This window comes from Microcaecilia unicolor, chromosome 1, assembly GCF_901765095.1.
Source record: "Microcaecilia unicolor chromosome 1, aMicUni1.1, whole genome shotgun sequence".
Classification (NCBI taxonomy): Eukaryota; Metazoa; Chordata; class Amphibia; order Gymnophiona; family Siphonopidae; genus Microcaecilia; species Microcaecilia unicolor.
Genome location: NC_044031.1, coordinates 29960635 through 29988135, shown reverse-complemented (window position 1 = coordinate 29988135; position 27501 = coordinate 29960635). Strand labels below are relative to the sequence as shown.

The window sequence follows — 27501 nt, the reverse complement described above, 5'->3', positions numbered from 1 at the left end:
CTTAAAATTCTGTCCTGAATGTGATACTTCTTTCTCTAATTTTGTGGTCTAAAGAGGGCATTAATAGTTTTTCTTTTAATTTACTTATGGTCTGAATTGGATGGAAATTGTATAAGCCTGTATTGCCTGATCAAGTATTACTACTTGTTGAAAATATATAATAAATAAATAAATGTAATTTTTCTACTTCTTATTAACAGGTTATTCAATTGTTAATCCTGATGTTATATTCAAGATTAAAAAGGAAGATGAGAAATGTTTCATTCAACAATTTGAGTGGGAGGGAAAAGAAAATCCAAATGACTTCAACAGTAAGTAAATATTTTGGATTTAATGGGCTTTGCATTTTTAGATCACAGGAGATGGGTCAATAACATCAAACGTTTGGACACTTAACACTAAATTAGGAAACTGATTTTATCAGATACCTCGTGAATCCTTGTAAATGTGTTTTCTCATCACAGACCTTCCAATTGTAACATCTGTGTTCTCACTGAGTATTAAACAAGAGGAAGATGTCCCCTTCATGGAAAATCCTGAATCACAGATGTCTGAACAGACCCTGCCATCTATAACAGGTAAGTGTAGAATTCCTCCTGCACATCTTTACTAAAGTCAGCTGGAATCATTCAGGAATTCAGCACTGGTGAGATAAAAGGTTGTCATCTCCTCTTCTCCCTCTGTCTGTTTCCCTACTTTGGACAGATTGTCTGTGGAGATGGAGGAGGTACGGATAGAGGTAGGTATCCCAGCGGTGGGATCTGGTCTACAAAACCCTTCATCCTAGAGTGTCTTGGGGTTGAGAAATGTGTACTGTTGAAAGGGCTGCTGGAGGTGGAGAGTCTTCTGCACTGTTGTGGAGGGACATGACTGATGAACATGGTTCAGTTTGACTTAGTCATGGACATTTTGTGTTGCTGATAGGTAAATGCAAATTACAGTATATAATGCAGTTTATCGTAATGAGGCCATTCTCAATTCCAAAATGGCGGCCACAATCTCATGCAGGCTGCCACGGGAAGTCGCGACTGTCATTTCTAACTTTATGTTTATTAATTTTCTAGCAAAATAACTGACAGCATCTCTTAACAGAAAAAATTAAGAACAAGTGTACATTTTGTTACACAACAAACTGCCACCTCCAATAATGAAAAACTAAAAGTAGACCCTCCCCATCCCTTATCTCTCCCCATCCCCTCACTCCCCAAAACTCAGATTGTCCTTCCAACTGGAGGAATCGCCCCACATTTCTTGATATTTGCATTTATTAGATTTTAACGTAGTCAGTCTATATCATTTGCATATAATATACAGTCTTTTTTTGGCATGTCCTGTATATGCCAATGTGAGGCAATAAACAGTCGAGTTGCTGTAAAAAAAACCAATAGCATTAATTTATCCATAGCAGAGTGCAGGAGTCCAAGATGGCCGCCGATTGAAACGGACGTGCGTTGTGCTCCTGCGGTTTTCCCATGGAAAAATGCCTAAACGAAGAGGCCGAGCAGCAGCTACACCCTCCCAGCAGCAGAGCCCTACAGCTCGTCCCGACCCGATTGAGTTATATCTACAGAGGGCCGTGGGTCTACAAACGTCGGTGAGCGGCCCGCTTGTTTCTCCTGAGACGGATGGAGGTCTCGGGTTTAACCAAGGGCTGGAAGTCTCCTTAAGCCCCGACGAAAGAGCTCCTCCCCCCCAACCGTGTGGAAGCAGCTCGCCTGTGGCGTCCTCGGACCAGGGAGCAGGACAGGCCCCTGGAACCGAGCGACGGGAGGAGGCTTCTAACCCAGGAGGAGAGCTGAGCAGTTTTTTAACTGTGGAACCGGTTACAGCAAGGAAGGGAGATTCCGAGGTGAGGAATCGAGAAAGAGTTGCAGAAGAACATCATGAGGAGGTACCAACCACGCAATTTACTTTCCTATTAGCTAAACCAACTTAGGTAACATTAGAAAGCTTGTGGGCCCTAATTGCAGACCGGTTTTATGCCCCCAGGTATAAAAAATGACTAAAGACATAGAAATAATGGAAGGGAAAATAAGAGAGACAGAAAATGGTCTTAAATTAGTAGAACAGCAAGTTCAAAATCAACAAAAAGATCTACAGCAAATACATATGGTACAAAGTGAAATGATAAAGGATTTGACAAATCTAAGAAGGAAGACAGAAATCCTGGAGAATTGTTCTAGAAGCAATAATCTGCGTTTTATAAACTTTCCTCAATTAGTGACTGTCTCCCCTCGAGATATGTTAAAAAGTTATATGAAAGATATTTTGGGTATTGAAGAGGATAATATTCCTCCTTTTTCACAGGTGTACTATCTGCCTACTAAGAGTGGAGTTAATCCCCCAGTCTCAGATAATCAGATGTTAGACGTGACTGCATTATTGGAGACAACGGATGCAGAGCTAGTAAAGCCAGCTACTTTGTTGGCCACAGTAGCGCTGTCACCAGACAAATTGTGGATATTAAGAATGTTTTTTCAAAATAAAGAGAGAACTTTTAGAGGTCTAAGAGTACGGATTTACCCAGACATTTCAAGGGATACACAAGCAAGACGTCAGAAATTTCTTCAAATGAGGCCGCAGTTACTTCAGTTAGGTGCTAATTTTTTTCTTAAGTACCCATGTAAATGCGTGGTTAGACACCACTCAGAGAAGTATATCTTCTATGAACCATCTCAACTCTCAGTATATATAACGTCTAAGAGTAATGGAAGTTCTTAAAGATATATAAAGATCTATTAGCATGTCCGTTTTTTTTTAATGAATTTGAATTTCCTTAATGCTCCATATGATAGGAATATTGGACTCTATTGTGGACTTGAGCGAGGTTAAAAAGGAATAATATTCTCTATTTGCTTTTTTCTTTTCTTTTTCACTTCTTTGGAAGTCTGTTAATTTAATCAAGCTTTTCTGTACGAGTATTTATCTGCTTGTAAAAATGGAAATTATAAATAAATAATTTAAAAATAATTTATCCATAGCTCCTGTTATCCCTTCCACTCTCCCACTTAGTAGGGCATTTTCCATAGTACACGTTATACGAGTCTCGAGTAACTGTTGCCCATATGCAGATACCTCCTTCCATAATTTCTGGACCTTAGGACATTCCCACCAGACGTGAGTATATGTCCCCCTCCGGCTACACCCTCTCCAACATAAACCACCCCCTTTCCTCATAATGGCTTGAAGTCTAGATGGAGAGTAATGCCATCTCACCAGTACCTTAAAACCGTTCTCAATAATGTGAGGTGCATGTGATAATTTATGAGATCGCATTGAGACATTTTCCCATTCCTTGTCAGAAAACTCTCTAGATCCCTCTCCTATGCCCCCCCTGTAGGTAGCCTTCCATTTTTCTAAGGTGCTGAGGAGCCCATAAACAAAAGATATATAACCCCTACCAACCTTTCCACCCACTAAAGTTTCAAAAGCTGACAAGGCCTCCACCCCCTGCTATTAGTTGTTCTACCTGAATGAAATGTTTATCTTGAAGGTAAGGGAATAACATCTCTAGCTGCCAGTTGATAGTGAACTTGTAACGTTCCAAAATGTAGAATTTGGTTATCTCCTATAAATTGACCAGAATAGAGAAGACCATGTCTTTCCCATCTTTGAAACAACCATCTTTGAAACAAGCTATTGCCTAGCTCAGGTACAAACATCTGTATGCCCCATGTCTTATTCTTTTTTTTTTTTTTTACTTTAGATCTTTTTATTGAGTATTTTAACATTTGGAACAATCAAACCATTAAATAAACAGCAGCTTATGTTTCCGCCTCTTTACATTGTCTCGACATACAAACTGTCCAACTAACTGATGCTACAAGACATCATCACAACCTGTTAATTCCAAACTATTCACTTTAATCAATTCCCTCCAACCACGTTCGCCCCTGTGTTATTCCCAGCTTAACTATTCGCTTACCTAACACATATGGTACAATCAACATTGCTCCCAGTACCCTCCCCCTCCCACCCGCTCCAGATATACCCTTGGTCCCCTAATACTTCCCCCCCTCCTTCTCTCCCTCTACCCATCCCCCGTCCCTGGAATGTGTCCCAGGCCCTTCTAAAGTCCCTCAATCATTTGTTGAAGTCTTGTCCATCCCCTTTTACGTCTAAGCTCTCCCTCCCTCCTATATACCATTAAACGCTCCATATGCCACAAATGTCTCACTTTAACCTTCCAATCCCCTATATCTGGGGGATCCACTGTTTTCCAACAGCGTGCAATAAGACATTTAGTAGCTGCTAGTCCCCACCGCATCAGTTTACTTTCCTCCCATAGCTCTCGCTCATTATACATTCCCAGTAAGCACTCCCTAGGACCGCACACCAGAGAAACCACCATTGTTCAGGCCAGCGCTTTCATCATTGCCTGCCAGAACAATACCACTCCCGGGAAGGTCCACCAGACATGCAGAAATGTGCCTTTCTGTGCTTTACATCTCCAACACACATCCGATGCTCCTGGATACATCTTCTTCAACCTCTCTGATGTGTAGTACCACCGTGTGAGCACTTTATACACATTCTCCTGTATTAACACACAGACCAAAGCTTTCTGTACTTCCCCACATATGCCTTCCTATTCCCTCTCAGTAAATTGGCAATGCAAATCCCTTTCCCATGCCCCCTGAAATGAATATGCCTTGAAAAAATCGGTATAGCAACAATATAGGTTTTGGAAGTTTCCCCAGCAGGATCCACAGATTTTCTAGGCTTTCCCTATCTTGAGGATATCCTCTCTTCCACCCCTCTCTGCCTATAAAATGTTTTAATTGCATGTATGCGAATCCATCACCCACTGGGATCCCGTACCGGTTACATACCTCCTCAAAACTCCACATCCTGCTCCCATGCAGCACATCACGAAATCTCCCCAATCCCTTCTGTTCCCATCTTACGAATGTGGCATTTTCTCTGCCCACCCTAAACTTAGGCTCCCACCAGAGGGAGGCCATTGATGATACTCCATCCTTCCGCCCCCAGCGTTTCCTCACGTCTCCCCATAGTTCCAATAAATGCCGAAGATATGGACTATATTCCCCCCTTAGCCCTTTCCCTATGATCTCTGAAGTCCACAACAAGGATTTCAAGCTCCTTTGTGGCCAGTATGATTGTTCCACCTGAACTGCGGATTTCTCCGTTCCCCTCTCCCAGTCTAAAATCTTCCTCAATTGGGACCCCCAATAGTACCACTCCAAATTAGGAACCGCTCTCCTCCCCACCTTCCCCCACAATACTCTCTGCGTCAATCGCGGTTTCTTATTTCCCCATATAAAGTTCACTATAGAACTCTGTATTCTCTTGAGAAATGGTTTCGGAACCGCAACAGTCAATGACTGGAATAAAAATAGCATACGCGGCAGCACATTCATTTTGATCACCGCCATTCTCCCGCACCAGGACAGCCACTTGTTTTTCCATCTCAACATGTCATTTCTAATCTGCTCTTGTAAATGGCCATAATTAAGTTGAAATACCCTATCTAGGTCCCCGGGAACCTGTATCCCTAGATAACGAATTTTTGGGGGCACCCATTTAAACTCATACCTGTCTCTCACCTCTATCTTCTCCCCCTCGCTTAAAGATATTCCCATAAGCTCACTTTTGTCCATATTTATCTTAAGCCTTGCATATGTCCCAGACTCCTCGAAAATCTCTTGGATCACCGACAGAGTTCCGCTCGGATCTTTCACACATAGTAACATATCATCTGCAAATAACGCTATGCGATGTTCTCGCTCTCCTATCCTCATCCCCTTCACCCCTGGATGCCCCCGAATCCTCTCTGCCAACGGTTCTGTATATAGGGCAAAAAGAAGTGGGGACAACGGGCATCCCTGTCTAGTCCCTCTCCCTATCGAGAAGAAGGGAGAATAATCCCCATTTATATTTAAACAGGCTCTCGGGCTCCTATACAAAGCATTCACCCATAAGCTAAAATTCCCTCCTAGTGCCATTCTACACAACACCTCCCGGAGGAACCCCCAGTTTACCCTGTCGAATGCCTTTTCCGCGTCCATCGCTAATATTGCTATTCCCGAATCTGTTTTTTGAGCCTCTCAGAGCAGATGTAGTGTTCTAATATTATCCTCCACTTGTCTCCTTGATATAAATCCCGATTGGTCTGTGTGTATCAATTTAGGCAAAGTTTTACCCAATCTGTTCGCCAAAACATTGGCAATGATTTTCGCATCCACATTCAATAGGAAGATGGGTCTGTATGATCCACACATAGTTGGATCTTTTCCCGGTTTGGGTATGGACGTCACTCCCGCTTTCAACATAGATCTCGGGAACTTGCCTCCCTCTAGTACTCCATTTCCCACCCTCACCAATAAAGGGCTAACTAAGCTCTCGAAATATTTATAAAACCAGGCCGTGAATCCATCCAACTTTGGGCCTTACCATTGGGGATTTTTTTAATAACCCCCTGTATTTCCCCCAGTCCTATTGGCTCTCCCATCCTTTGGCGCTCTGCCTCGCTCAGTCTACGCAGGGGGGTCTGGTCCAGATAACGAGCTATTCTCTCCAGCTGTTCTCCCTCCGGTGCTGTATACAGTTCTTTATAATACTTTAAGAAGCCCTTTTCTATGTCCAAATCTGTATATACCCATCCTATCTTCTCATCTCTTATTTTCTGTATCATCAACTTCCTCCTTTTAGCTCTCAAACATCTGGCCAGCATGGTGCTTGATTTGTTAGCAGATTCAAAATACTGCTGTTGGAGGCGCGTTCTCATATATTCAACCTCTGCCATCTGTGCCTGATCCAGCTCCCCTCTGATCTTTTTGAGTTCTGCCCATACTCGTGAAGATGGATTTCTCTGGTGGATCCTCTCCAGCTTGTTCAATCTCAGCCGCAAAGCCATCATCACCTGTCCCTTCTCTCTTTTCTTCCTGGCTTCCCATTTAATTAATACTCCCCTCTTCACTGCCTTCATCGCATCCCACAAGATCCCATCCCCTACTTCCCCGGTGTCATTAATTCTACAGTACTCCTGCATGGTGGCCTGTATCTCGTCCCTCACCTGCTCCTCCCCCAAAAGAGATTCATTAAGTTTCCAAGTGGTGTTCCTCTTCTTGTGTCCCCACCCTTGTAATCTAATCCACACCGGGGCGTGGTTGGAAATTTGAATAGATTCTATCTCTGCCTCCTCTACCATCTGCGCACAATTACGATGGACCCACAACCCATCTATCCTGATGTAGGAGCTTGCTGTGTGGGAATAAAACGTGTATCCCTGTTGCATACCATGTAACATCCTCCAGCTGTCCACCAATTCCATCTGTTTCAAACATTTGTGCAGCGCCTTTCTCCCCGAACCCGACTGATGTCCCCCGCCTCCCAAGTGATCTAATCGTGCATCTGGGGCTATATAAAAATTCCCTCCCACGATCACCTGTTCCCCTATGAACCCTTGAATCTCCTCCCATAGTGTATGAAAGAATCCCTTCTGTCCCATATTAGGGGTATAGATGTTAATCGGTATTACCTTCTTCCCCTGTATCAGTCCCCGTAGGGCCACACATCTCCCTGTTGTGTCCTTGAATTAGTTTTTAATAATCAGCCCACATGTCTGTCTTATCAATATGGCCACTCCCCCCACTCTCTTCCCCCCTGCGCCCTGGTGTGACACCACCTCTGTATATTTTACCTCGTAGCAGATGCGCATCCCTGGTTCTCAACTGTGTCTCTTGCAGAAATATCACCTCCCACCTCAACCTAGTTAACTCCTTCATAACCCTTGTTCATTTCCCAGGGTTATTGAGCCCATTGACATTCCAGGAACCCACCTTCAATGCCTCTCCCTCCCCCGTCCCTCTTCCCCCTTGAGTTCTCCCCTCTCGTTCCTGACCTAACTGCACCCCCCTTTTTCTTCTCTCCCTCCTCCCCTCTGTATCCCCCTTTCCCCTCCCTCCCCCCTTTCCTCTCCTCACTCTGATCATGACTTGGTCTGTTGGTCAGAAAGGAGGCTCCGCCCTTACCCCCAAGGCCCCCAAACCCCCCTTCTATAGCTCCCTGGCCTATTATCCATTGCCCAACCCTTCGTTACTACTACTACTACTACTTAACATTTCTAAAGCGCTACTAGGGTTACGCAGTGCTGTACAGTTTAACATAGAAGCTCAAGGAGCTTACAATCTAAAGGACAAATGTACAGTCAGTCAAATTGGGGCAGTCTAGATTACCTGACTAGGTATAAAGGTTAGGTGCCGATAGCAACATTGAAGAGGTGGGCTTTGAGCAAGTATTTGAAGATGGGTAGGGAGGGGGCTTGGCATAAGGGTTCAGGAAGTTTATTCCAAGCATAGGGTGAGGCAAGGCAGAAAGGGCAGAGCCTGGAGTTGGCGGTGGTGCAGAAGGGTACTGAGAGGAGGGATTTGTCCTGTGAGCGGAGGTTTCGGGTGGGAACGTAAGGGGAGATGAGGGTAGAGAGGTAATGAGGGTCTGCAGACTGAGTGCATTTGTAGGTAAGAAGGAGAAGCTTGAACTGTATGCGGTATCTGATCGGGAGCCAGTGAAGTGACCTGAGGAGAGGGGTGATATGAGCATATCGGTGCAGGCGGAATATAAGACGTGCAGCAGAGTTCTGAACGGATTGAAGGGGGGATAGATGGTTAAGTGGGAGGCCAGCGAGGAGTAGGTTGCAGTAGTCAAGGCGAGAGGTAATTAGAGAGTGGATGAGAGTTCGGGTGGTGTACTCAGAGAGGAAAGGGTGAATTTTGCTGATGTTAAAGAGAAAGAAGCGACAGGTCTTGGCTATCTGCTGGATATGCGCGGAGAAGGAGAGGGAGGAGTCGAACATGACTCTGAGGTTGCGGGCAGATGAGACGGGGAGGATGAGGGTGTTATCGACTGAGATAGAGAGTGGAGGAAGAGGAGAAGTGGGTTTTGGTGGAAATACGATAAGCTCGGTCTTGGCCATGTTTAGTTTCAGGTGGCGGTTGGACATCCAGGCAGCAATGTCGGATAAGCAGGCCGATACTTTGGCCTGGGTCTCCGCAGTGATGTCTGGTGTGGAGAGATACAGCTGGGTGTCATCAGCATAAAGATGATACTGGAAACCCTGAGATGAGATCAATGAGCCCAGGGAAGAGGTGTAGATTGAAAAAAAGAAGGGGTCCAAGGACAGATCCCTGGGGAACTCCAACAGAGAGCGGGATGGGGGTGGAGGAAGATCCATGAGAATGTACTCTGAAGGTGCGGTGGGAGAGATAGGAGGAGAACCAGGAGAGGACAGAGCCCTGGAACCCAAATGAGGATAATGTGGCAAGAAGCAAATCATGATTGACAGTGTCAAATGCGACGGATAGATCGAGGAGGATGAGAATGGAGTAGTGACCTCTGGATTTGACAAGGAACAGGTCATTACAGACTTCAGAGAGTGCCGTTTCTGTCGAGTGTAGAGGGCGAAAACCGGATTGAAGCGGATCGAGGATGGCATGAGAGGAGAGAAAATCAAGGCAGCGGCTGTGAATGGCGCGCTCAAGTATCTTGGAGAGGAAGGGTAGGAGGGAGATGGGGCGGTAGTTGGAGGGACAGGTAGGGTCTAGTGATGGTTTTTTGAGGAGTGGTGTGACTACGGCGTGCTTGAAGGTGTCAGGGACAGTTGCAGTGGAGAGAGAGAGGTTGAGGATATGACAGATGGGAGGGGTGACAGTAGGAGAGATGGTGGGGATGGGATCAGAGGAACAAGTGGTGCATTTTGAGGAGGAAAGAAGGTGGCAGTTTCCTCCTCGGTGATATCAGGAAAGGAGGAGAAGGAGGCCTGGGTTGGTTGTTTGAGGGAGAGGGTTGAAGGGTGAAGAGGAGGAGGTGGCTTGGTAGTGAACTCAAGGTTGATCTTTTGCACCTTGTCACGGAAGTAGTCAGCTAGTGATTGAGGAGAGAGTGAGGGGGGTGGGTGGGAGCGGAGGGCACTTTGAGGAGGGAGTTAAGGGTGGCGAAGAGACGACGAGGGTTGGAGCTGAGAGAATTAGTCAATTGGGTGTAATAGTCCAAGGAATAGGGAGGACTGGAAGGAGGATAGCAAGAATTTGAAATGAAGGAAATCTGAAGGGGTGCAAGATTTCCTCCAGAGGCGTTCAGCAGATCGGGCGCAGGAGCGAAGGTAACGGATGCAAGGGGTCAACCAGGGCTGGGGATTAGTGCGCTTTGTGGGACGGGAGATGGATGGTGCGAGGGTGTCCAGAGCAGAGGAGAGAGTGGCATTGTAAGCGGAGACAGCCTTGTCGACAGAGTCGGAGGACATGATGGAGGGGAGGAGATTAGAAATACTAGAGGATAAGGTGGGAGGGTCAATAGCCTGGAGATTCCTGGAAGTAGTGGTTAATGTTGGGCGGGGCTGAGGGGGGTGATGAAGTGTGAAGGTGATCAGGTGATGATCAGAGAGAGGAAGAGCTGAGGCGCAGAAATTGGAGGGTGAGCAGGAGGAGGAGAGGACGAGGTCAAGACAATGGCCATTTTGGTGAGTAGGGGTGGAGGAGCACAGCTGGAAGTTGAAGGAGGATGTCAGAGTGAGGAACTGAGAAGTGTGAGAGTCGGATGGGTCATCAGCATGTATGTTAAAGTCTCCGAGAATGAGGGACGGAGATGAGCGTTCAAGAAAAACGGAAAACCAGGCATCGAAGTAGGTGAGGAAGGAAGAGAGGGATTTATCAGGTGGGCGGTAAATGACTGCCACTCTGAGTGGCAACGGGTAGAATAGACGGATGGAGTGGTCTTCAAAGGATGAGAAGCAGTGAGACTGCGGTAGGAGGAGGGGTTGGAAACTACAGGAGGGCAAGAGTATTACATAAGTACATAAGTACTGCCACATCAAGCCCAGCACCCTGTCTCCGACAGCGGCCAATCCAGGTCCCAAGAACCTGGTAAAACCCCCAAATTTAATAATGATCAATGGACTTTTCCTTCAGGAATCTGTCCAGACCCCCTTTAAACTCAGCAAGGCCAACTGCCATCACTACCTTCTCCAGCAACGAGTTCCAGAGTCTAACCACGCGCTGAGTAAAGAAAAACTTTCTCCGATTTGTTTTTAACCTACCACATTCTAATTTCATCTTGTGTCCCTTGGTTCTATTATTGTTAGAAAGCATAAACAAATGCTTCACATCCGTCCGCTCCATCCCACTCATTATTTTGTAGACCTCTATCATATCACCCCTCAGCCGCCTTTTCTCCAGGCTAAAGAGTCCAAGTCTTCTTAACCTCTCCTCAGGGTAGTTGCCCCATCCCTTTTATCATTTTTGTCGCCCTTCTCTGCACCTTCTCCAATTCCTTTATATCTTTTTTGAGATGAGGAGACCAGAACTGAACACAGTACTCCAGGTGCGGTCGCACCATGGAGCGATATAACGGCATTATAACATCCTCATGCTTGTTTTCCATCCCTTTTCTAATAATACTCAACATTCTGTTCGCTTTTTTAGCCGCCGCCAAAGCACACTGAGCTGAAGATTTCAACATCCTATCCACAATGACTCCCAGATCCCTTTCTCGGTCTGTAACTCCTAAAGCGGTACCTTGCATAACATAGCTGTAATTCGGGTTCCTCCTTCCCAAATGCATCACTTTGCACTTGTCAACATTGAACTTCATCTGCCATTTGGACAGATCATGAGCTCCACTAATGATTAAGTCTAGTATTTTTCCTTCTCTTGTCGGCTCCTGAACCAGCTGTTCCATGAAGCCGTCCTTGATTTCATCAAGAAATTTCACCTCCCTTGCATGTGCCGACGTTTTCATTAACCCAGTCTATATCCTGATAATTGAAGTCACCCATTAATATTATATTGCCCTTTTTATTCGCTTCCCTAATTTCCCTCGACATTGCTGCATCCGTCTGCTCGTCTTGGCCAGGTGGACGGTAGTACACTCCTATCAGCGTCCCTTTTCACGTGGAATTTTAATCCACAAGGATTCCAATTGGGGTTTTGTCTCCTGTAATATTTGCAGCCTATCTGAGTCAAGGTTCTCATTTACATACAGAGCTACCCCTCCTCCAATCCTATCCACCCTATCGCTACGATATAATCTGTAGCCCTGTATGACCGTGTCCCATTGGCTATCTTCCTTCCACCAGGTCTCAGAGATGCCTATAATATCCAGTTTTTCATTGTGTGCAATGTATTCCAGCTCTCCCATCTTATGCCTCAGGCTCCTGGCATTTGCGTATAGACATTTCAATGTGTGCTTGCTGTTCTGTTTTTTATTACGTTTAATACATGGCATTATTGATATGTTGTCTTCTGTCTGGTCATTATTAATTTTATGTAAGTCCATCTGATCCTCTATGATTTCTTTGTCATCCTTACTCACGAGTAACTCTTTTTTCCCTATCTGGGTGATATCCTCAAAAGATACCTTCTCCCGAACCATGCGCTTTTGAGCGACTGTCGGCCTTCCCCCTGTTTCTAGTTTAAAAGCTGCTCTTATTTCCTTTTTAAAAGTTGACGCCAGCAGCCTGGTCCCATCGCTTCCACCGCGGCCAACTGGGCAGGGAGTGTGGGAGAAGAGATAACCTCCATGGCATAGGGCCGTGATTGAGGCAGAGTCATCAGGGGAGAGCCAGGTTTCAGTTAGGGCGAGCAGTTGAAGGGAACGAGAGATGAAGAGATCGTGGGTGAAGGGAAGTTTGTTGCAGACCAAGCGGGCATTCCACAGGGCACATGAGAAGGGGAGGGAAGAGGGGGGGGAGGGGAATAGAGATGAGATTGGAGACATCCCGGAATCGTTTGCATTGATAGGATGAGGACAGGTGTGGGGGACCTGGGCTGGGATTGATGTCTCCCGCGGATAGCAGGAGGAGGAGCAAGAGAGTGCGGGGGAGGGTGGGAGAGGTAGGGTGACGAAGGCAACGAAGACGGGATGGACTTAGGAGGAATGGGGATGGGTTAATGGCAGGAAGGAAGTGTTGAAGGTTGAGAGCTAGGAAGGAGGAGGGGGACAGGAGAGATGGTGAGGGACAGCGGTGAGTAGGGTATTGCAGTAGTGAGCAGGACGGGAGAGGGCATGGATGGGCAGTGAGTTCCAGCGGTAGACAGCGGTAAGGGGAGGGGAAAAAGATTAGGAAGGGACAGGGCAAGGAAGAGAATGTGTAAAGGGGCCATAAGTAGTGACTGAGGTGTTAAGCAAATAGATAGAGCGGGAAAGCTGGACTGGAGGCTTAAACTGGAACGGCAGGCAGGTAGGCTGGGGAGGAAGGTAGGTAGATGTGCTGCTTGAAGGCAGGCAGGTAGTTGATGGGCAGGTAAGCAGGCACGACGATGGGTTGAGAAGCAGGCAAGTTGATGGGCTGGCGAGCAGGTAAGTCAATGGGCTGACAAGCTAGCAGGCAGGCAGGTTGGTTGATGGGCTAGTAGGCAGGCAGGCAGGAAGGCAAAAACAGGCAGGGCTGATGCGATGTGACTGGAACAAGTTGGAACAGATGGACTGGAGCGGCTGGTACGGCGGACTAGAGCAAGCAGGAACGGACTGGCGGGAACAAGCCATGCAGATGGACTGGAACAAGCTGGAATGGTTGGACTGGAACAAGGTGGAGCGGATGGACTGGAACAGGCGGACTGGAACACGCTGGAACAAGCAATGCAGATGGACTGGAACAAGCTGGAACAGACGTACTGGAACAAGTTGGAGCAGAAGGAAGCGGAGTAGCAGGACTGGAGCAAGCTGGAGCAGGAACACACTGGAACAAGCAATGCAGATGGACTGGAACAAGCTGGAACGGACGGACTGGAACAAGTTGGAGCAGAAGGAAGCAGAGTAGCAGGACTGGAGCAAGCTGGAGCAGGACTGGAACAAGCTGGAGCAAACGGACTGAAATAAGCTGGAATGGAAGGACTGGAACAAGCTGGAGTAGACAAGCTGGGACAGACGGACTGGAGCAAGCTGGTGGCGTTACCTCACCCTCTTTTAACCTCACTTCCCAGCTCCCGTCCTAGAAACCACCCGCTCCTCCCCCGCTTTCCTTTCCCTGTAATCTTTTTAATGGGTATCCCTCGTCCTCTCCCTCCCAGCAAACCCCGTACTAGATCAGCTCACCACCAAACATCAAAATTAAACTTTGTTCATAAAAGTTCATCAAACTTATCGCTGCTCCCTCACACTTAGGTCATCAGGAGGCACGTCTATCAGCCGTCTTCCCTCTGCTGGTCACCACCTGCCATGCCGAGTCTGTTCTTGGCTCCACCACCGCCTGTGACTGTTGCTCACGGTCTGGAACTCCCTCACATCCCAACAGTCTCAACGCCGCCCACGCTTCTGCTGGTGTTTTCACTTTTCGTGACTTACCCGCCACCGGGAGCCATATTGCAAAGGGGAAAAGCCATCTATATCTAATCCCCTTAGCTCTCATGAAGCCTGTCACTTCTCCCATTGCTCTTCATTGCAGCGTGGTTCCCGCCAAATCCTGGTATACTCCAATCTTGTCATTTTTTCCATTGTATCACCTTCTGTTGTCTTGCCTTTGCCAATGTTAGTTCTTTGGTAGGGAAATCCAGAAAACAAGCTATGATGTCTCGGTGATGAATCCCGTTGGGCGCCCGCACTTCGATGTACTCGTTGCAAGCTGATGTCTCGGTGCACATTTTCACCCTCCAGGCTTAAGATATATTGACACAGTTCTTTGATCACCACCTCACAATTACTAAAAATGTCCAGCTCAGGGATTTCTTTGAACCGTAAATTGTTGCTTCGAGATCTGTTTTCAGGGTCCTCCACCTGGTCTTTTAACTGTTGGATTTCTGTTGCCACACCATGTGTCTCTGCCTTTTTTTTTCTGCACTTCAGCCTGAACTAATTCCATCTTCTCCTCTACTTCGTCCACACGTGACCCCAGTTCTCTGATCTCTGTCCGCATCTCTCTGAGCGTGCTTTGAATATCTTTTCGGACCCCCTCCAGTTCTGACTTCAGCTCTTTGAACCAGCCCACCACGTCTGCTTTAGTAATTTCTTCATTACTCTCCCCCACTTCTCTGAGGGATTCTTCCTCTGCAACTGAGAGAATCGCGACCATCTTCTCCACTCCCTGGCTTGTTCCTGCCGCCTCCTGTTTTGCCTTTCCCGACTGGTCCGCCGCATACCGGAATTTTTCCAAGCTCTTTTTTGGTGGCATCCTGTATATCTCCTTTTTCTTAGCTTTGTTTGCTCAAAAGTCTCTTGGGGCTGATTGGCTGTGGCGCTTGTATTTCCCACCCCTTTGGGGGTGTGCCTCCCCCAATATCTCCCTTAGTGAGAGACTTTTAGCTTGTATCCGTACAAGGTGTTCGCCTTAAAACAGTCCTCTCTAGCAATAGAATATATTCTGGTGTAGTCCAAGGTGCACTCCCTCCCACAGTCCATCAATCAGCTCCAGGCTTCCTCTCTATCCAGGGAGGGCTCCCTCCTATTTCATTTGTCACTCCTCAATCTGGCATCCAGAGTGCTCCTTCAACTTTACACTGGTGATTTATCTGTTACCTCTGTCCCTTTAGGCAGCTATTCCCTTCAGGCGATACCTCTACCACCTCTCTTCCACTGCAGTGCTCCCTGCATCTGATCTCCGCTGTTCCTCCTCCTGGCCTCTCGCCGTAGACCTCCTCTGCTCCCTCCATAGCTTTTACTCCCCGCGGCGGGGGGGGGGGGGGGGGGAGGGATCCGTCACTCTCTCCTCCTGCTGGCCTCCACGGCACCAGCCTCAGCTCTCTCTATTCCCGGTCCGCTGGGGGCATAGCCAACACTCTCCGAGCGGCCCTCTGATGTCCCCGGTTCCGGATCCCTTGCCACCTTGCTCTGTCTCAAGCCGCCATCTTGATTTGCGGCTTTTACTCTGAGCTCCCGCAGCTGTCTCCGGTCCTTCTGGGCGATCTCTCCGTTCTTCTTTTACCCCCACACCTCTACCAGTCTGAGGCAACTTTGAGATCTTCCGGGAAGGGGTCTGGAGTCTGCAGGTTTGGGGGCTTTGATCGGGGTCTGGCGGAGCTCACTTCTCGGCGGCCATCTTGCTGCACGGCTCCGTTGGAAGTCCCCATGTCTTATTCTTAGTGGTCCTCGTAAATGGGTTTTGGACCTCTTGAATGTGTTTGAGCATGCTAGTTGCCCAGGAGAGAAACTTCAACTGAACCGTACTAGCCTCTTGTTCTGCTAGCACCCATTGTTTGGGTTGGGGTACCTGCTACTGTAACACTGCCTTAGGTTGTGCACTTTGGTAGTAGTTTTCCAGATTGGGTATACCCATCCCCCCATTCTCTTTAGACTGGAATACAGCCTCCCGGGCTATTCTGGATCTCTTCCTTCCCTATATAAAGCAAAATATCTTTCTATGAGGTAGTTCAACAGGGAGAACTTGGAATAAATATAAATATTTAGGGAGAAGCATCATTCTCACTGCCTCCATCCTTCCTATCCTGGACGGTATTAATTAATCTCACCTCTCTAAATCTCGGCACCAACTACAGAGTGTCTCTCAGTCCGCCCCAAGTTTGATACCAAAATACTAAACCCATTGAAAGGGAAAACGTTTCCTAAGATTCGTCTCCTCCCCTTTTGGAAGGGATATATTCAAAATCTCTCTCTTAGTGGGGTTAGCTCTGAATCCCAACAAGCTTCCATATTCTGCCATTTGCTCCTGTAAAGCCATTTGGGCTTTTTCTGTACCTTGAGTCAATATCAAAAGATCATCTGCAAACAAGGACACTCTGTGTTCCTTACCTCCTATTATAAGTCCTTTAATTTCCCTAAACTTTTGTGACAAAGGTTCTACCACCAAGGCAAGCAACAGGGGTGACACTGCTACTGCTATCATAGGTATCCACTCTTGATATGCCTTCCAAAAGATAACATGTGACGAAACACTGGGTTTCTAAGCCTGAAAACTATTATTATTTCATGAAATGTTTTTCTACTAGTTGGTAGCATATGGCTCTTGTTTTGAGTTTTAAAGCTGTAGCAGAAAAAAAGGCTTTCTCTTTTCCAGTTTAAGCTTATGGAAAGGCAATCTGCAATCATTGGCCAGATACTTTCAAAGTTGATGTCCTGGGGCTCTGATTAGACTTGGACTTCAAACTAGCCAGGAGGTACCGGATTTTTCTTTATTCTCAGTGTGGGTGTACAGAGGAGGAACGTCTTTGTCCTGATATCCTGTTCATGGCTTGTGAACAGTTAAGTTCCTGAACTCCCCAGGTACTACCCAGGTAGGAACAAGTGTTAGATAGTTTTAATGTTGGCCCTTGTTTTGGTGGTTATCTGTTATTGCTTGCTGTACTTTTGCATCTGGTTTTTCAAACATTCACTGTTCATTTTCATGATAATAAACCTATAGTTTATTAGTTCTGCCGTCCTGGATTGACTAAGAATCCTGGTTTGTGTTTTTGGGTTTGCTTTCTAGAAACTGTGGAACTCCTGGAGTGTGGCCCCAGTGTCCTAGAAATCACCAGAGAATAATCTGAGAGTTGGAGACTAGCTCAGAGGCAAACAGGACAGTCGGTGGGGGAGGGTGCTAGTATAGAGCACATGCCCAGGTGGAGGCGGTCCTGAGCAATGTTGGAGACAGACCCTCCAGGTGGCCACAGGGTTAACCCCAGGCGGGCGCTAGGCGTTTGGTGACAATAACACTTTGTTTTTATAGTCCGCAACACCTCGCAGTTCTATGTGGGTTACATACAACGAGACTAGACAAACCAGAAATTACAGCATAACATTATCATGAATTAAAACTAATATGTTCATTTCCTTCCATAATTCTGAAACAAATCTGTTTTGAACTTGATGCCTGAACTATCCAGGAAGAAATTTCCTTGTCTATTTTAGCAGTCTGATATGAAAGCAAAGAGTCTAAACACCTCTTTTGTATTTCACCGTTCATAGATGGAAAGTACTCTTCTACCATCTGCTGCTTGCCTTCCAGTAATAAATTCTACCTGATTACTACTACTACTACTATTTAGCATTTCTATAGCGCTACAAGGCGTACGCAGCGCTGCACAAACATAGAAGAAAGAAAGTCCCTGCTCAAAGAGCTTACAATCTAATAGACAAAAAATAAAGTAAGCAAATCAAATCAATTAATGTGTACAGGAAGGAGGAGAGGAGGGTAGGTGGAGGCGAGTGGTTACAAGTGGTTAATTATAGTGGGCCGTGAAGGAGGGAGTGACATAGAGGCAGAAAACACTCCCTCACTGGGATGTATCCTATCCGACTCCGTAGCTTTTTCCACTTTCAGGTTTTCAAGCCGTTTATAAACGCTTTTCTTCTATGAACGGCGCAGTATCTACTCCATTCTCCGATATTTCCTCCTCAACCAACTGTGATCCTTCTCCAGAATTTCCTTCCGTGAACACTGAAGAGAAGTATTTGTTTAGCGCATTCACTTTATCCTCATCACTCTCCACATAGCTATTCTCAGCATCTTTCAGTCTTGCAATTCCAGTCCCCAATATATCTAAAAAAAAGGTCTTGTCACCTCTCTTTACATCTTTAGCCATTTTCTTCTGCTTCGCTGTCACTAGTTGTATTTCCTTCTTCGCTTCTTTAAGTTTAATCTTTTCCGTGATCCTCTCGTTGCGTTCTTTTGTAGTTCTTGAACTGAGCCTCTTTTGCTCTTATTTTTTCAGCTACTTGTTTGGAGAACCACATAGGCTTCCTGTTTCTCTTGTTTTTGTTTACTTTCCTTGTGTAAAGATCGGTTGCCCTATTTATAGCAGTTTTCAGCTTGGACCACTGCACTTGCGCTTCACCTATCCTGACCCATGCCATCAGCTCCTTCTTCAGATATTCCCCCATTTTACCAAAATCAGTACGTCTGTATCTTGAAACACCTAGCACCTGCCTGGGGTTACCCTGCGGCCACCTGAAGAGTCTGTCCATCACTTTTACTCTGTTCCCCTCCCCTCTACCTATACCCTCTAGCCCCATCCACCTACTGCTCCTCCCCCACCCCAGCCCCATCTTCTACTTCATTCCCCTCCCCTCTACCCATAACCCGTAGCCCCATCTAACTCCTGCTCCTTTCCCCAGTCCCATCCATCTTCTTCTCTGTTCCCTTCCCCACCCACACCCCATAGCCCTATCTCCTGTTCCAACCCCTTCCCCCTCCTTCACAACCCCTCTACCCCTAGCCCCATCTGCATCCTGCTCCTTCCCCCACCCCACCCATCTTCTGCTCCTTCCTTCCTCCCCCCAAACACCAGTTTCCTCCATTTTGTGCTTTCCAGGATTTGTCTATTTGACTTTTTTTTTCCGCCATCATTTCCTCTGTGTCCCTGTCCCTATTCCCATGTTCAGTATCTGCTTTCTGTGTCCCCATTCCTCCCCCGTCCCATTTCTCCCCTTCTTTCCTCTGCACTTCCACCCTAGCCTCTTCTCAATCTCCCTGTGCCCGTTGCAGTGCAGCCTCTTCACTCACGCTCTCTCTCTCTCTCTCTCTGCCCCCTGCAGTAAAGCTGCTGCTTCTCTCTCTCTATACCCCTTGCCATCCAGCCTCTTCTGTCTCTTTCTTCCTCTTTCTGTCCCATGCAATGTCTCTTCTGTCCCTCATTCTCTCTCTGTTCCCCCTGCCAGGCAGCCTTCTCTCTTTCTGTGCCCCCTGCCATTTTTCATCTTTACTCTCTCTCTCTCTCTCTCTCTCTCTGTTTTGTTCTTACCAAAGTTAAAATAAGAAAGTATTTTGCAGCAAAAATAACGCAGGGTAATTGGGCTACACAGGCAAAAGGGAGAAGCCGGCAGGAGGAACACCTATATCTCATTGTTAGGTGAGACCAACAAGTGAGAGATGGTCAGTAGTCTTCTTGCCCCTTCCTTACAAGAGACTTATGTACAATTTCTCTTAGCTTAGAAGTCAAAGAAGTTGGTTCTGTAAAATGTCATTTTATTTTTCATTGAGAAGGCACATAAAAGATGCATTTCCTGGGTCCCAATTGGGCCCGTTGTTGTTAGAACTGCTTATCTTGCTTGCCTGCTCCTAACCATCTGCTCCAGCGTGTTCCATCTGCTCCAGCGTGCTCCAGTTTCTTCCAGCCCTGCTGGCTCCAGTTCATCTGCTCCAGTGTCTTCCAGTCCGCCTGATCCAGCTCCTCCTTGCCTGCTCCTATCCATCTGCTCCAGCGTGTTCCATCTGCTCCAGCATGCTCCAGCTCATCTGCTCCAGCGTGTTCCATCTGCTCCAGCGTGTCCCAGTTTCTTCCAGCCCTGCTGGCTCCAGTTCATCTGCTCCAGTGTCTTTCAGTCCGCCTGATCCAGCTCCTCCTTGCCTGTTCCTATCCATCTGCTCCAGCGTGTTCCATCTGCTCCAGCGTGTTCTGGTTTCTTCCAGTCCTCCTATCCATCTGTTCCCAGCTTGTTCCTGTCCACTGATCCAGCCTTCCCCCTGCTATCCAGTCCACTGATCCAGCCTTCACCCTGCGTGTTCCAGTCCATCGACTCCAGTGTGTTCCACTCCGCAGACCCAGCTTTCCTCCTGCGTGTTCCAGTCCATCAACTCCAGTGTGTTCCCGTGTGCTCCAGTGTGTTCCAGTCCCCGCTCCAGTCTGCCTGATCCAGATTCTTCCTGCTTGCGATCCCATCCTGTTCCAGTCCACCGATCCAGCTTACTCCCAGCCTGTTCCAGCCCATCGGCTCCAGTGTGGTCCAGTCCGCCTGATCCAGACTCTCCACCCAACTGCTCCAGCATGTTCCAGTCCTCCTATTCCCAGCTTGTTCCAGTCCGGCGATCCAGCTTACCCCCTGTTTGTTCCAGTCCATCGACTCCAGTGTGTTTCAGTCTGCTCCAGTCCGTCTATTCCAACTTGTTCCAGTTCGCTTGTTCCAGCCTGCCCCAACTTGTTCCATCTGTTCCTGCATGACCGGCCTGTGCCAGTCCGTCTGTTCCAGCGTATCTGTTCCAGCTTGTTATGACTTGTTCCAACCTGCTCCGGCCTGTTCCAGCTTGCTCCTGTCCATCTTGTTCCGACTTGTTCCAGCCGGTTCCAGCTTGTTCCAGCTTGCTCCTGTCCATCTACCCCAGCTTGTTCGTGACCACTTGTTCCAGATGCTACCCGCCTGCCTGTTAACACATCGAGTAACCCTCCTACCGGCTCGCGAGCCTCTCAGCCATTGACTTACCAACCTGCCTGCTAGCTTCTCAGCCATTGACTTACCTACTCGCCAGTCTAAAATCCAGCTCTATCTATCCACTTAACCCTCAGTCGCCTCAGTCACTCCATAGCCACCTGTTAACACCTGTTAACGACCTATCACCTCAGTCACCACATAGTCACCTGTCACACCTCAGACACTACTTATGGCCCCTGTCCACATTCTCTTCCTTGCCCTGTCCCTTCCTAATCTTCTTTCCCCCCCACTCCCACTGTCTACCACTAGAACTCGCTGCCCTCCCACCCTACCCACCACGGCAATACCCTATTCACCCTCATCCCCCACCACCTCACCATCCCTCCTGTCTCCCACCTGCTTCCTAGCTTTTAACCTTCAACACTTCCTTCCTGCCATTAACCCATCCCCATTCCTCCTTAGTGCGCCTCGTCTTCGTTGCCTTCGCCGCCCGACCTCCCCCACCCTCCTCCGCATTCTCCTGCTATCCGCGGGAGACATTAACCCTAATCCCGGTCCCCCTTGCCTGTCCCCGTCCTATCCATGCAAACGATTCCGAGATGTCTCCAATCTCGTCTCTATTCCCCTCCTCCCCCCCTCTTCCCTCCCCTTCTCATGCGCCCTGTGGAATGCTCACTCAGTCTGTAACAAACTGCCCTTCACCCACGATCTCTTCATCTCTCGCTCCCTTCAACTGCTCGCCCTTACCGAAACCTGGATCTCCCCGGAAGATTCGACCTCAGTCGCGGCCCTCTGCCACGGAGGTTATCTCTTCTCCCACACTCCCCGCCCAGTTGGCCGCGGTGGAGGCGTTGGGCTACTACTCTCGCCCTCCTGTAGTTTCCAACCCCTCCCCCTACCGCAGTCCCACTGCTTCTCATCCTTTGAAGCCCAATCCATCCGCCTATTCTACCCGCTTCCACTCAGAGTCGCAGTCATCTACCGCCCCCCTGAAAAATCCTTCTCTTCCTTCCTCACCGACTTTGATGCGTGGCTCTCTGTCTTTCTTGAACCTTCATCTCCGTCCCTCATTCTCGGAGACTTTAACATTCACGTTGATGACCCTTTCGACTAACGCTTCTAAGTTCCTCACCCTAACATCCTCCTTCAACCTCCAGCTGTGCTCCACCACCCCCACTCACCGTGACGGCCATTGTCTTGACCTAGTCCTCTCCTCCTCCGGCTCACCCTCCAATTTCCACGCCTCTGCTCTCCCTCTCTCCGATCATCACCTCATCACATTCACACTTCTTCACCCCCCCCCCTCCGCCCCCCCCCAACTTTAACCACCACCTCCAGGAATCTCCAGGCTATTGACCCCCATCACTCTAGTATCTCTGATCTCCTTCCCTCCATCATGTCCTCTGAGACTGTAGACAAAGCGGTCTCTGCTTACAATGCCGCTCTCTCCTCTGCTTTGGACACCCTCGCTCCATCCACCTCCCGTCCCACTAAGCGTACTAGTCCCCAGCCTTGGCTGACCCCTTGCATCCGCTACCTTCGCTCCTGCACCCGATCCGCGGAACGCCTCTGGAGGAAATCTCGTACCCATTCAGACTTCCTTCACTACAAATTCATGCTATCCTCCTTCCATTCCTCCCTATTCCTTGCAAAACAGGTCTACTACACCCAGTTGACCAATTCTCTCAGCTCCAACCCTCGTCGTCTTTTCACCACCCTTAACTCTCTCCTCAAAGTGCCCCCAATCCCCCTTCACTCTCTCCTCAATCACTGGCTGACTACTTACGCAACAAAGTACAAAAGATCAACCTTGAGTTCACTACCAAACTACCTCCTCCTCAGCCTGTAGCCCTATCCAACAACCAACCAACCATGGCCTCTTTCTCCTCCTTTCCTGAGATCACCAAGGATGAAACCTCCCGCCTTCTTTCCTCCTCGAAATGCACCACCTGTTCCTCCGATCCCATCCCCACCAACCTACTTAATACCATTTCCCATACTATCACCCCCTCCATCTGTCGCATCATTAACCTTTCTCTCTCCACTGCAACGGTCCCTGACACCTTCAAGCACGCAGTAGTCACACCTCTCCTAAAAAAATCATCACTTGACCCTACCTGCCCCTCCAACTACCGCCCCATCTCTCTCCTCCCCTTCCTCTCCAAAATTCTTGAACGTGCCGTTCACAGTCGCTGCCTTGATTTTCTCTCCTCTCATGCCATCCTAGATCCACTTCAATCTGGCTTTCGCCCTCTACACTCGACAGAAACAGCACTCTCTAAAGTTTGCAACAACCTCCTCCTCGCCAAATCCAGAGGCCACTATTCCATCCTCATCCTGCTCGATCTATCCGCTGCATTTGACACTGTCAGTCATGATTTACTTCTTACCACATTGTCCTCTTTTGGGTTCCAAGGCTCTGTCCTCTCCTGGTTCTCCTCTTATCTCTCCCACCGCACCTTCAGAGTACACTCTCATGAATCCTCCTCCACTTCCATCCCACTATCTGTTGGAGTTCCCCAGGGATCTGTCCTTGGACCGCTTCTCTTCTCAATCTACACCTCCTCCCTAGGCTCACTGATCTCATCTCATGGTTTTCAGTATCATCTTTATGCTGATGACACCCAGCTATATCTCTCCATACCAGACATCACCACGGAGACCCAGGCCAAGGTATCGGCCTGCTTATCTGACATTGCAGCCTGGATGTCCAACCGCCACCTGAAGCTAAACATGGCCAAAACCGAGCTCCTCGTCTTTCCACCCAAACCCACCTCTCCTCTTCCTCCACTCTCTATCTCAGTTGATAACACCCTCATCCTCCCCGTCCCATCTGCCCGCAACCTCGGAGTCATCTTCGACTCCTCCCTCTCCTTCTCTGCGCATATCCAACAGACTGCCAAGACCTGTCGCTTCTTCCTCTTCAACATCAGCAAAATTCGCCCTTTCCTATCTGAGCAAACCACACGAACTGTCGTCCATGCTCTCATTACCTCTCGCCTTGACTACTGCAACCTACTCCTCACCGGCCTCCCACGTAGCCATCTATCCCCCCTTCAATCCGTTCAGAACGCTGCCGCACGTCTTATATTCCGCCAGAACCGATATACTCACAGCACTCCTCTCCTCAAATCACTTCACTGGCTTCCGATCAGATACCGCATACAATTCAAGCTTCTCCTCCTTACCTACAAATGCACCCGGTCTGCGGCTCCTCACTACCTCTCTACCCTCATCTCCCCCTATGTCCCCGCCCGTAACCTCCGCTCACAGGACAAATCCCTCCTGTCAGTTTCCTTCTCCACCACTGCCAACTCCAGGCTCCGCTCATTCTGCCTTGCCTCACCCTTTGCCTGGAACAATCTTCCTCAACCCCTACGCCAAGCTCCCTCCCTACCCATTTTCAAATCTCTGCTTAAAACTCACCTCTTCAATGCCGCGTTCGGCACCTAACCTCTCATGAAATATAGTATCACCTACCAGACGGACTCTACACTTGTCTTTAGATTGTACACCTGTCTTTTTAGATTGTAAGCTCCTTGAGCAGGGACTGTCCTTCCATGTTAAATTGTACAGCGCTGCGTAACCCTAGTAGCGCTTTAGAAATGTTAAGTAAGTAGTAGTAGTAGTTATCTCACTTATACAAGATAAGGGGTCATGGTTCTGAGGAAAAGGTGACGTTCTCAGGAACCAGTTGGTTTTATTGTTCCATCTTTTCTCTCTGGCCTTAAGGCACCCAGGTCTCTTCATCTGTCTTGTTCCCTCCATAACCCTCCAGCCATAATATAGCGCTGATGGAAACACTGGCCACCTGCTTCCTTCTCTCCAGCTGTTTCGCTCTTCATCAAACATAGTCGTGGACATAATTATACTGTAGCAGAGTTCCTCTTAGGGAAAGGGGGAGGTTTCTTCTGAGGTAATTTAATTGCTTTGGCCTGAGTAGTGCAGGGGAATGTTTTTGTGTTTTGTTTAATCCACAGTAAGAGAAATGTATTTAATATCTTCATGCCTGTAAATCTGTACCCTTCAGATTAACTAGGACATATTCTCAAGAATTCCCTGGGGCTGCCTAACCCCCAATGTTCAGTGGCATTAAAGCAGGTAGTACCAATACCCTGAATATTGCCTCTGATCGCTCACAAAATAAGGGGCGGTTATGAGGGGGAGGCATATAGGAGGAGCCCAGGGTTATGCGGGTGTCAGCTGGCTCACATAGGACATGAACTACTGAATATTGGGCTGGAACCCACATAACCTTTTTTTTTAAATTTCAACCCCCCCACCCCCGGACTCTCCTGACAGTGTTCCATCCTTTCTTCCCCCCCTCCAACCCCCGCTTCTACCTCTACCCAGGTGCTCCAGTGGATTTTCTGGGGTAGGAGCACATTCTCCTCGCTCCTGCCCACCTTAAGTATATCCTTTTCCATAGCTGTAAAATTAATGATCGTACTCTTATCCAACAGATGATGGATTTGGGAATGAGAGTGAAAGAGTGAGAATGTGTGATGAGCAGCAGAAAGAGGAATGGAAACATGAAGACTCCTCCAGAGACAGAGACAGCACAGATCCTTCAGCAGACTGTGAAGGAGGTAGCGGTAGCATAATACCAACCGGTGAGAAAGCAGCAGCTCAGAAAGGAGACTGTTCAGAACATGGGTTCAGAACCAAGGGAAACCTGGAAATCCACAAAATGACCCATACAGGAGAGAAACCATTTCAATGTTCAGAATGTGATAAATCCTTTAGTGTCAAGGAGTATCTAAAACGGCACCAAATGACTCATACAGGAGAGAAACCATTTAACTGTACAGAATGTGATAAATCCTTTAGTGTCAAGGAGTATCTAAAACGGCACAAAATGACTCATACAGGAGAGAAACCATTTAACTGTTCAGAATGTGATAAATGTTTCATAAGCAAGTTCAACCTGAGAAATCACAAAAGAACTCATACAGGAGAGAAACCATTTCAATGTTTAGAATGTGATAAATGGTTCATCACCAAGAACAAGATGAAATGTCACCAAATGACTCATACAGGAGAGAAACCATTTAGATGTTCAGAATGTGATAAATGTTTCATAAGCAAGTTCAACCTGAGAAATCACAAAAGAACTCATACAGGAGAGAAACCATTTCAATGTTTAGAATGTGATAAATGGTTCAGAACCAAGAGTACAATGAAACGTCACAAAGTGACTCATACAGGAGGGAAAACATTTAACTGTTCAGAATGTGATAAATGTTTTTCAACCAAGGTGAACCTGAAAAGCCACAAAATGACTCATATAGGAGAGAAACCATTTCAATGTTTGGAATGTGATAAATGTTTCATAATCAAGGCCGAGCTGAAAAATCATGAAAGAACTCATACAGGAGAGAAGCCATTTAACTGTTCAGAATGTGATAAATGTTTCATAACCAAGGCCAAGATGAAACGTCACAAAATGGCTCATACAGGAGAGAAACCATTTCCATGTTCAGAATGTGTAAAATGTTTCCATAGGAAGGACCAACTAATACGGCACAAAAGGACTCATATGGGAGAGAAACCATTTCAATGTTCAGAATGTGATAAATATTACCATAGGAAGGACAAACTGAAACACCACGAAAGGACTCATATGGGAGACAAACCATAAATGTTCCAAATGTGATAAATGTTTCAGAAGGAAGGCCAAGGAGAATGTTCACGAAAACTCATAAGGAAGAAAAAACATTTTAATATTAAGCATGTGATAAATGTTTTAATAAGAAGGTCCAATTGAAATAGCACAAAAGGACTCATATGGGAGGGAAACCATTTAAATGTTTAGAATGTGATAAATGTTTCAGAGGGAAGAACCATCTGACTCGGCTTGCAATAAATCACAGTAGAAAAACCACATAAATATTCAAGATGTTATACATGTTCAAAAACAAGGGGTTACTGTCAGAGAGGAAAGTCAGAGCAGGCCAATGGCCTGCACAAACAACTAGGAAATCTGAAAAGAGGGATTGCATAGGCCTGTCACATAGTTTAAGGCATTAAGACATGCTTAAGAGCAAGGATCGTGGACCAGTATGTGTGAACTGTGTGGCAGTTCGGTAGAGAGTGTTCAGGAGTTCATTACACTTTAAGCATTGTAAAAACGGTAACATTATAAGCTCTGGGCAGGGAGTTACATATATGAATTATATTAGCATTACTTATATAAAGTACATTAAGGTAAGCCTGTATGGAATATGGGAGGGATGGAAACTAAGTGGAAAAGACAGATAAGCAAATGAGAAGGAGAGCACAGATAGACAGATAGAAGACCTGTATAAGGGGATCCACCCTTAGCTTGAGAGGAGTCTTATCTTCCCTAGCTGAGCTCCCCTCCTGATCTTTCTCTTTTATGTTTCAGTAGCTGCTTGCACTCTGCCCTTGCTTATGATTTTTGTCTGCTGCTTGAATTAAGAAAAATAAAGAGAATCTTGCTGAATTTGA

At 47.2% G+C, this 27501-nt stretch overlaps 1 protein-coding gene across 1 annotated transcript; it reads left to right on the top strand.

Annotated features, from left to right (window-relative positions):
- Window positions 1–275: 275 nt before the first annotated feature.
- LOC115464371 (oocyte zinc finger protein XlCOF6.1-like) lies at window positions 276–27501 on the top strand. The gene is made up of 3 exons (XM_030194760.1): window positions 276–311; window positions 465–578; window positions 25494–27501. The coding sequence occupies exons 2-3, from the start codon at window positions 527–529 to the stop codon at window positions 26669–26671; spliced, it is 1230 nt and encodes a 409-aa protein (XP_030050620.1). The 5' UTR covers window positions 276–311; window positions 465–526; the 3' UTR covers window positions 26672–27501.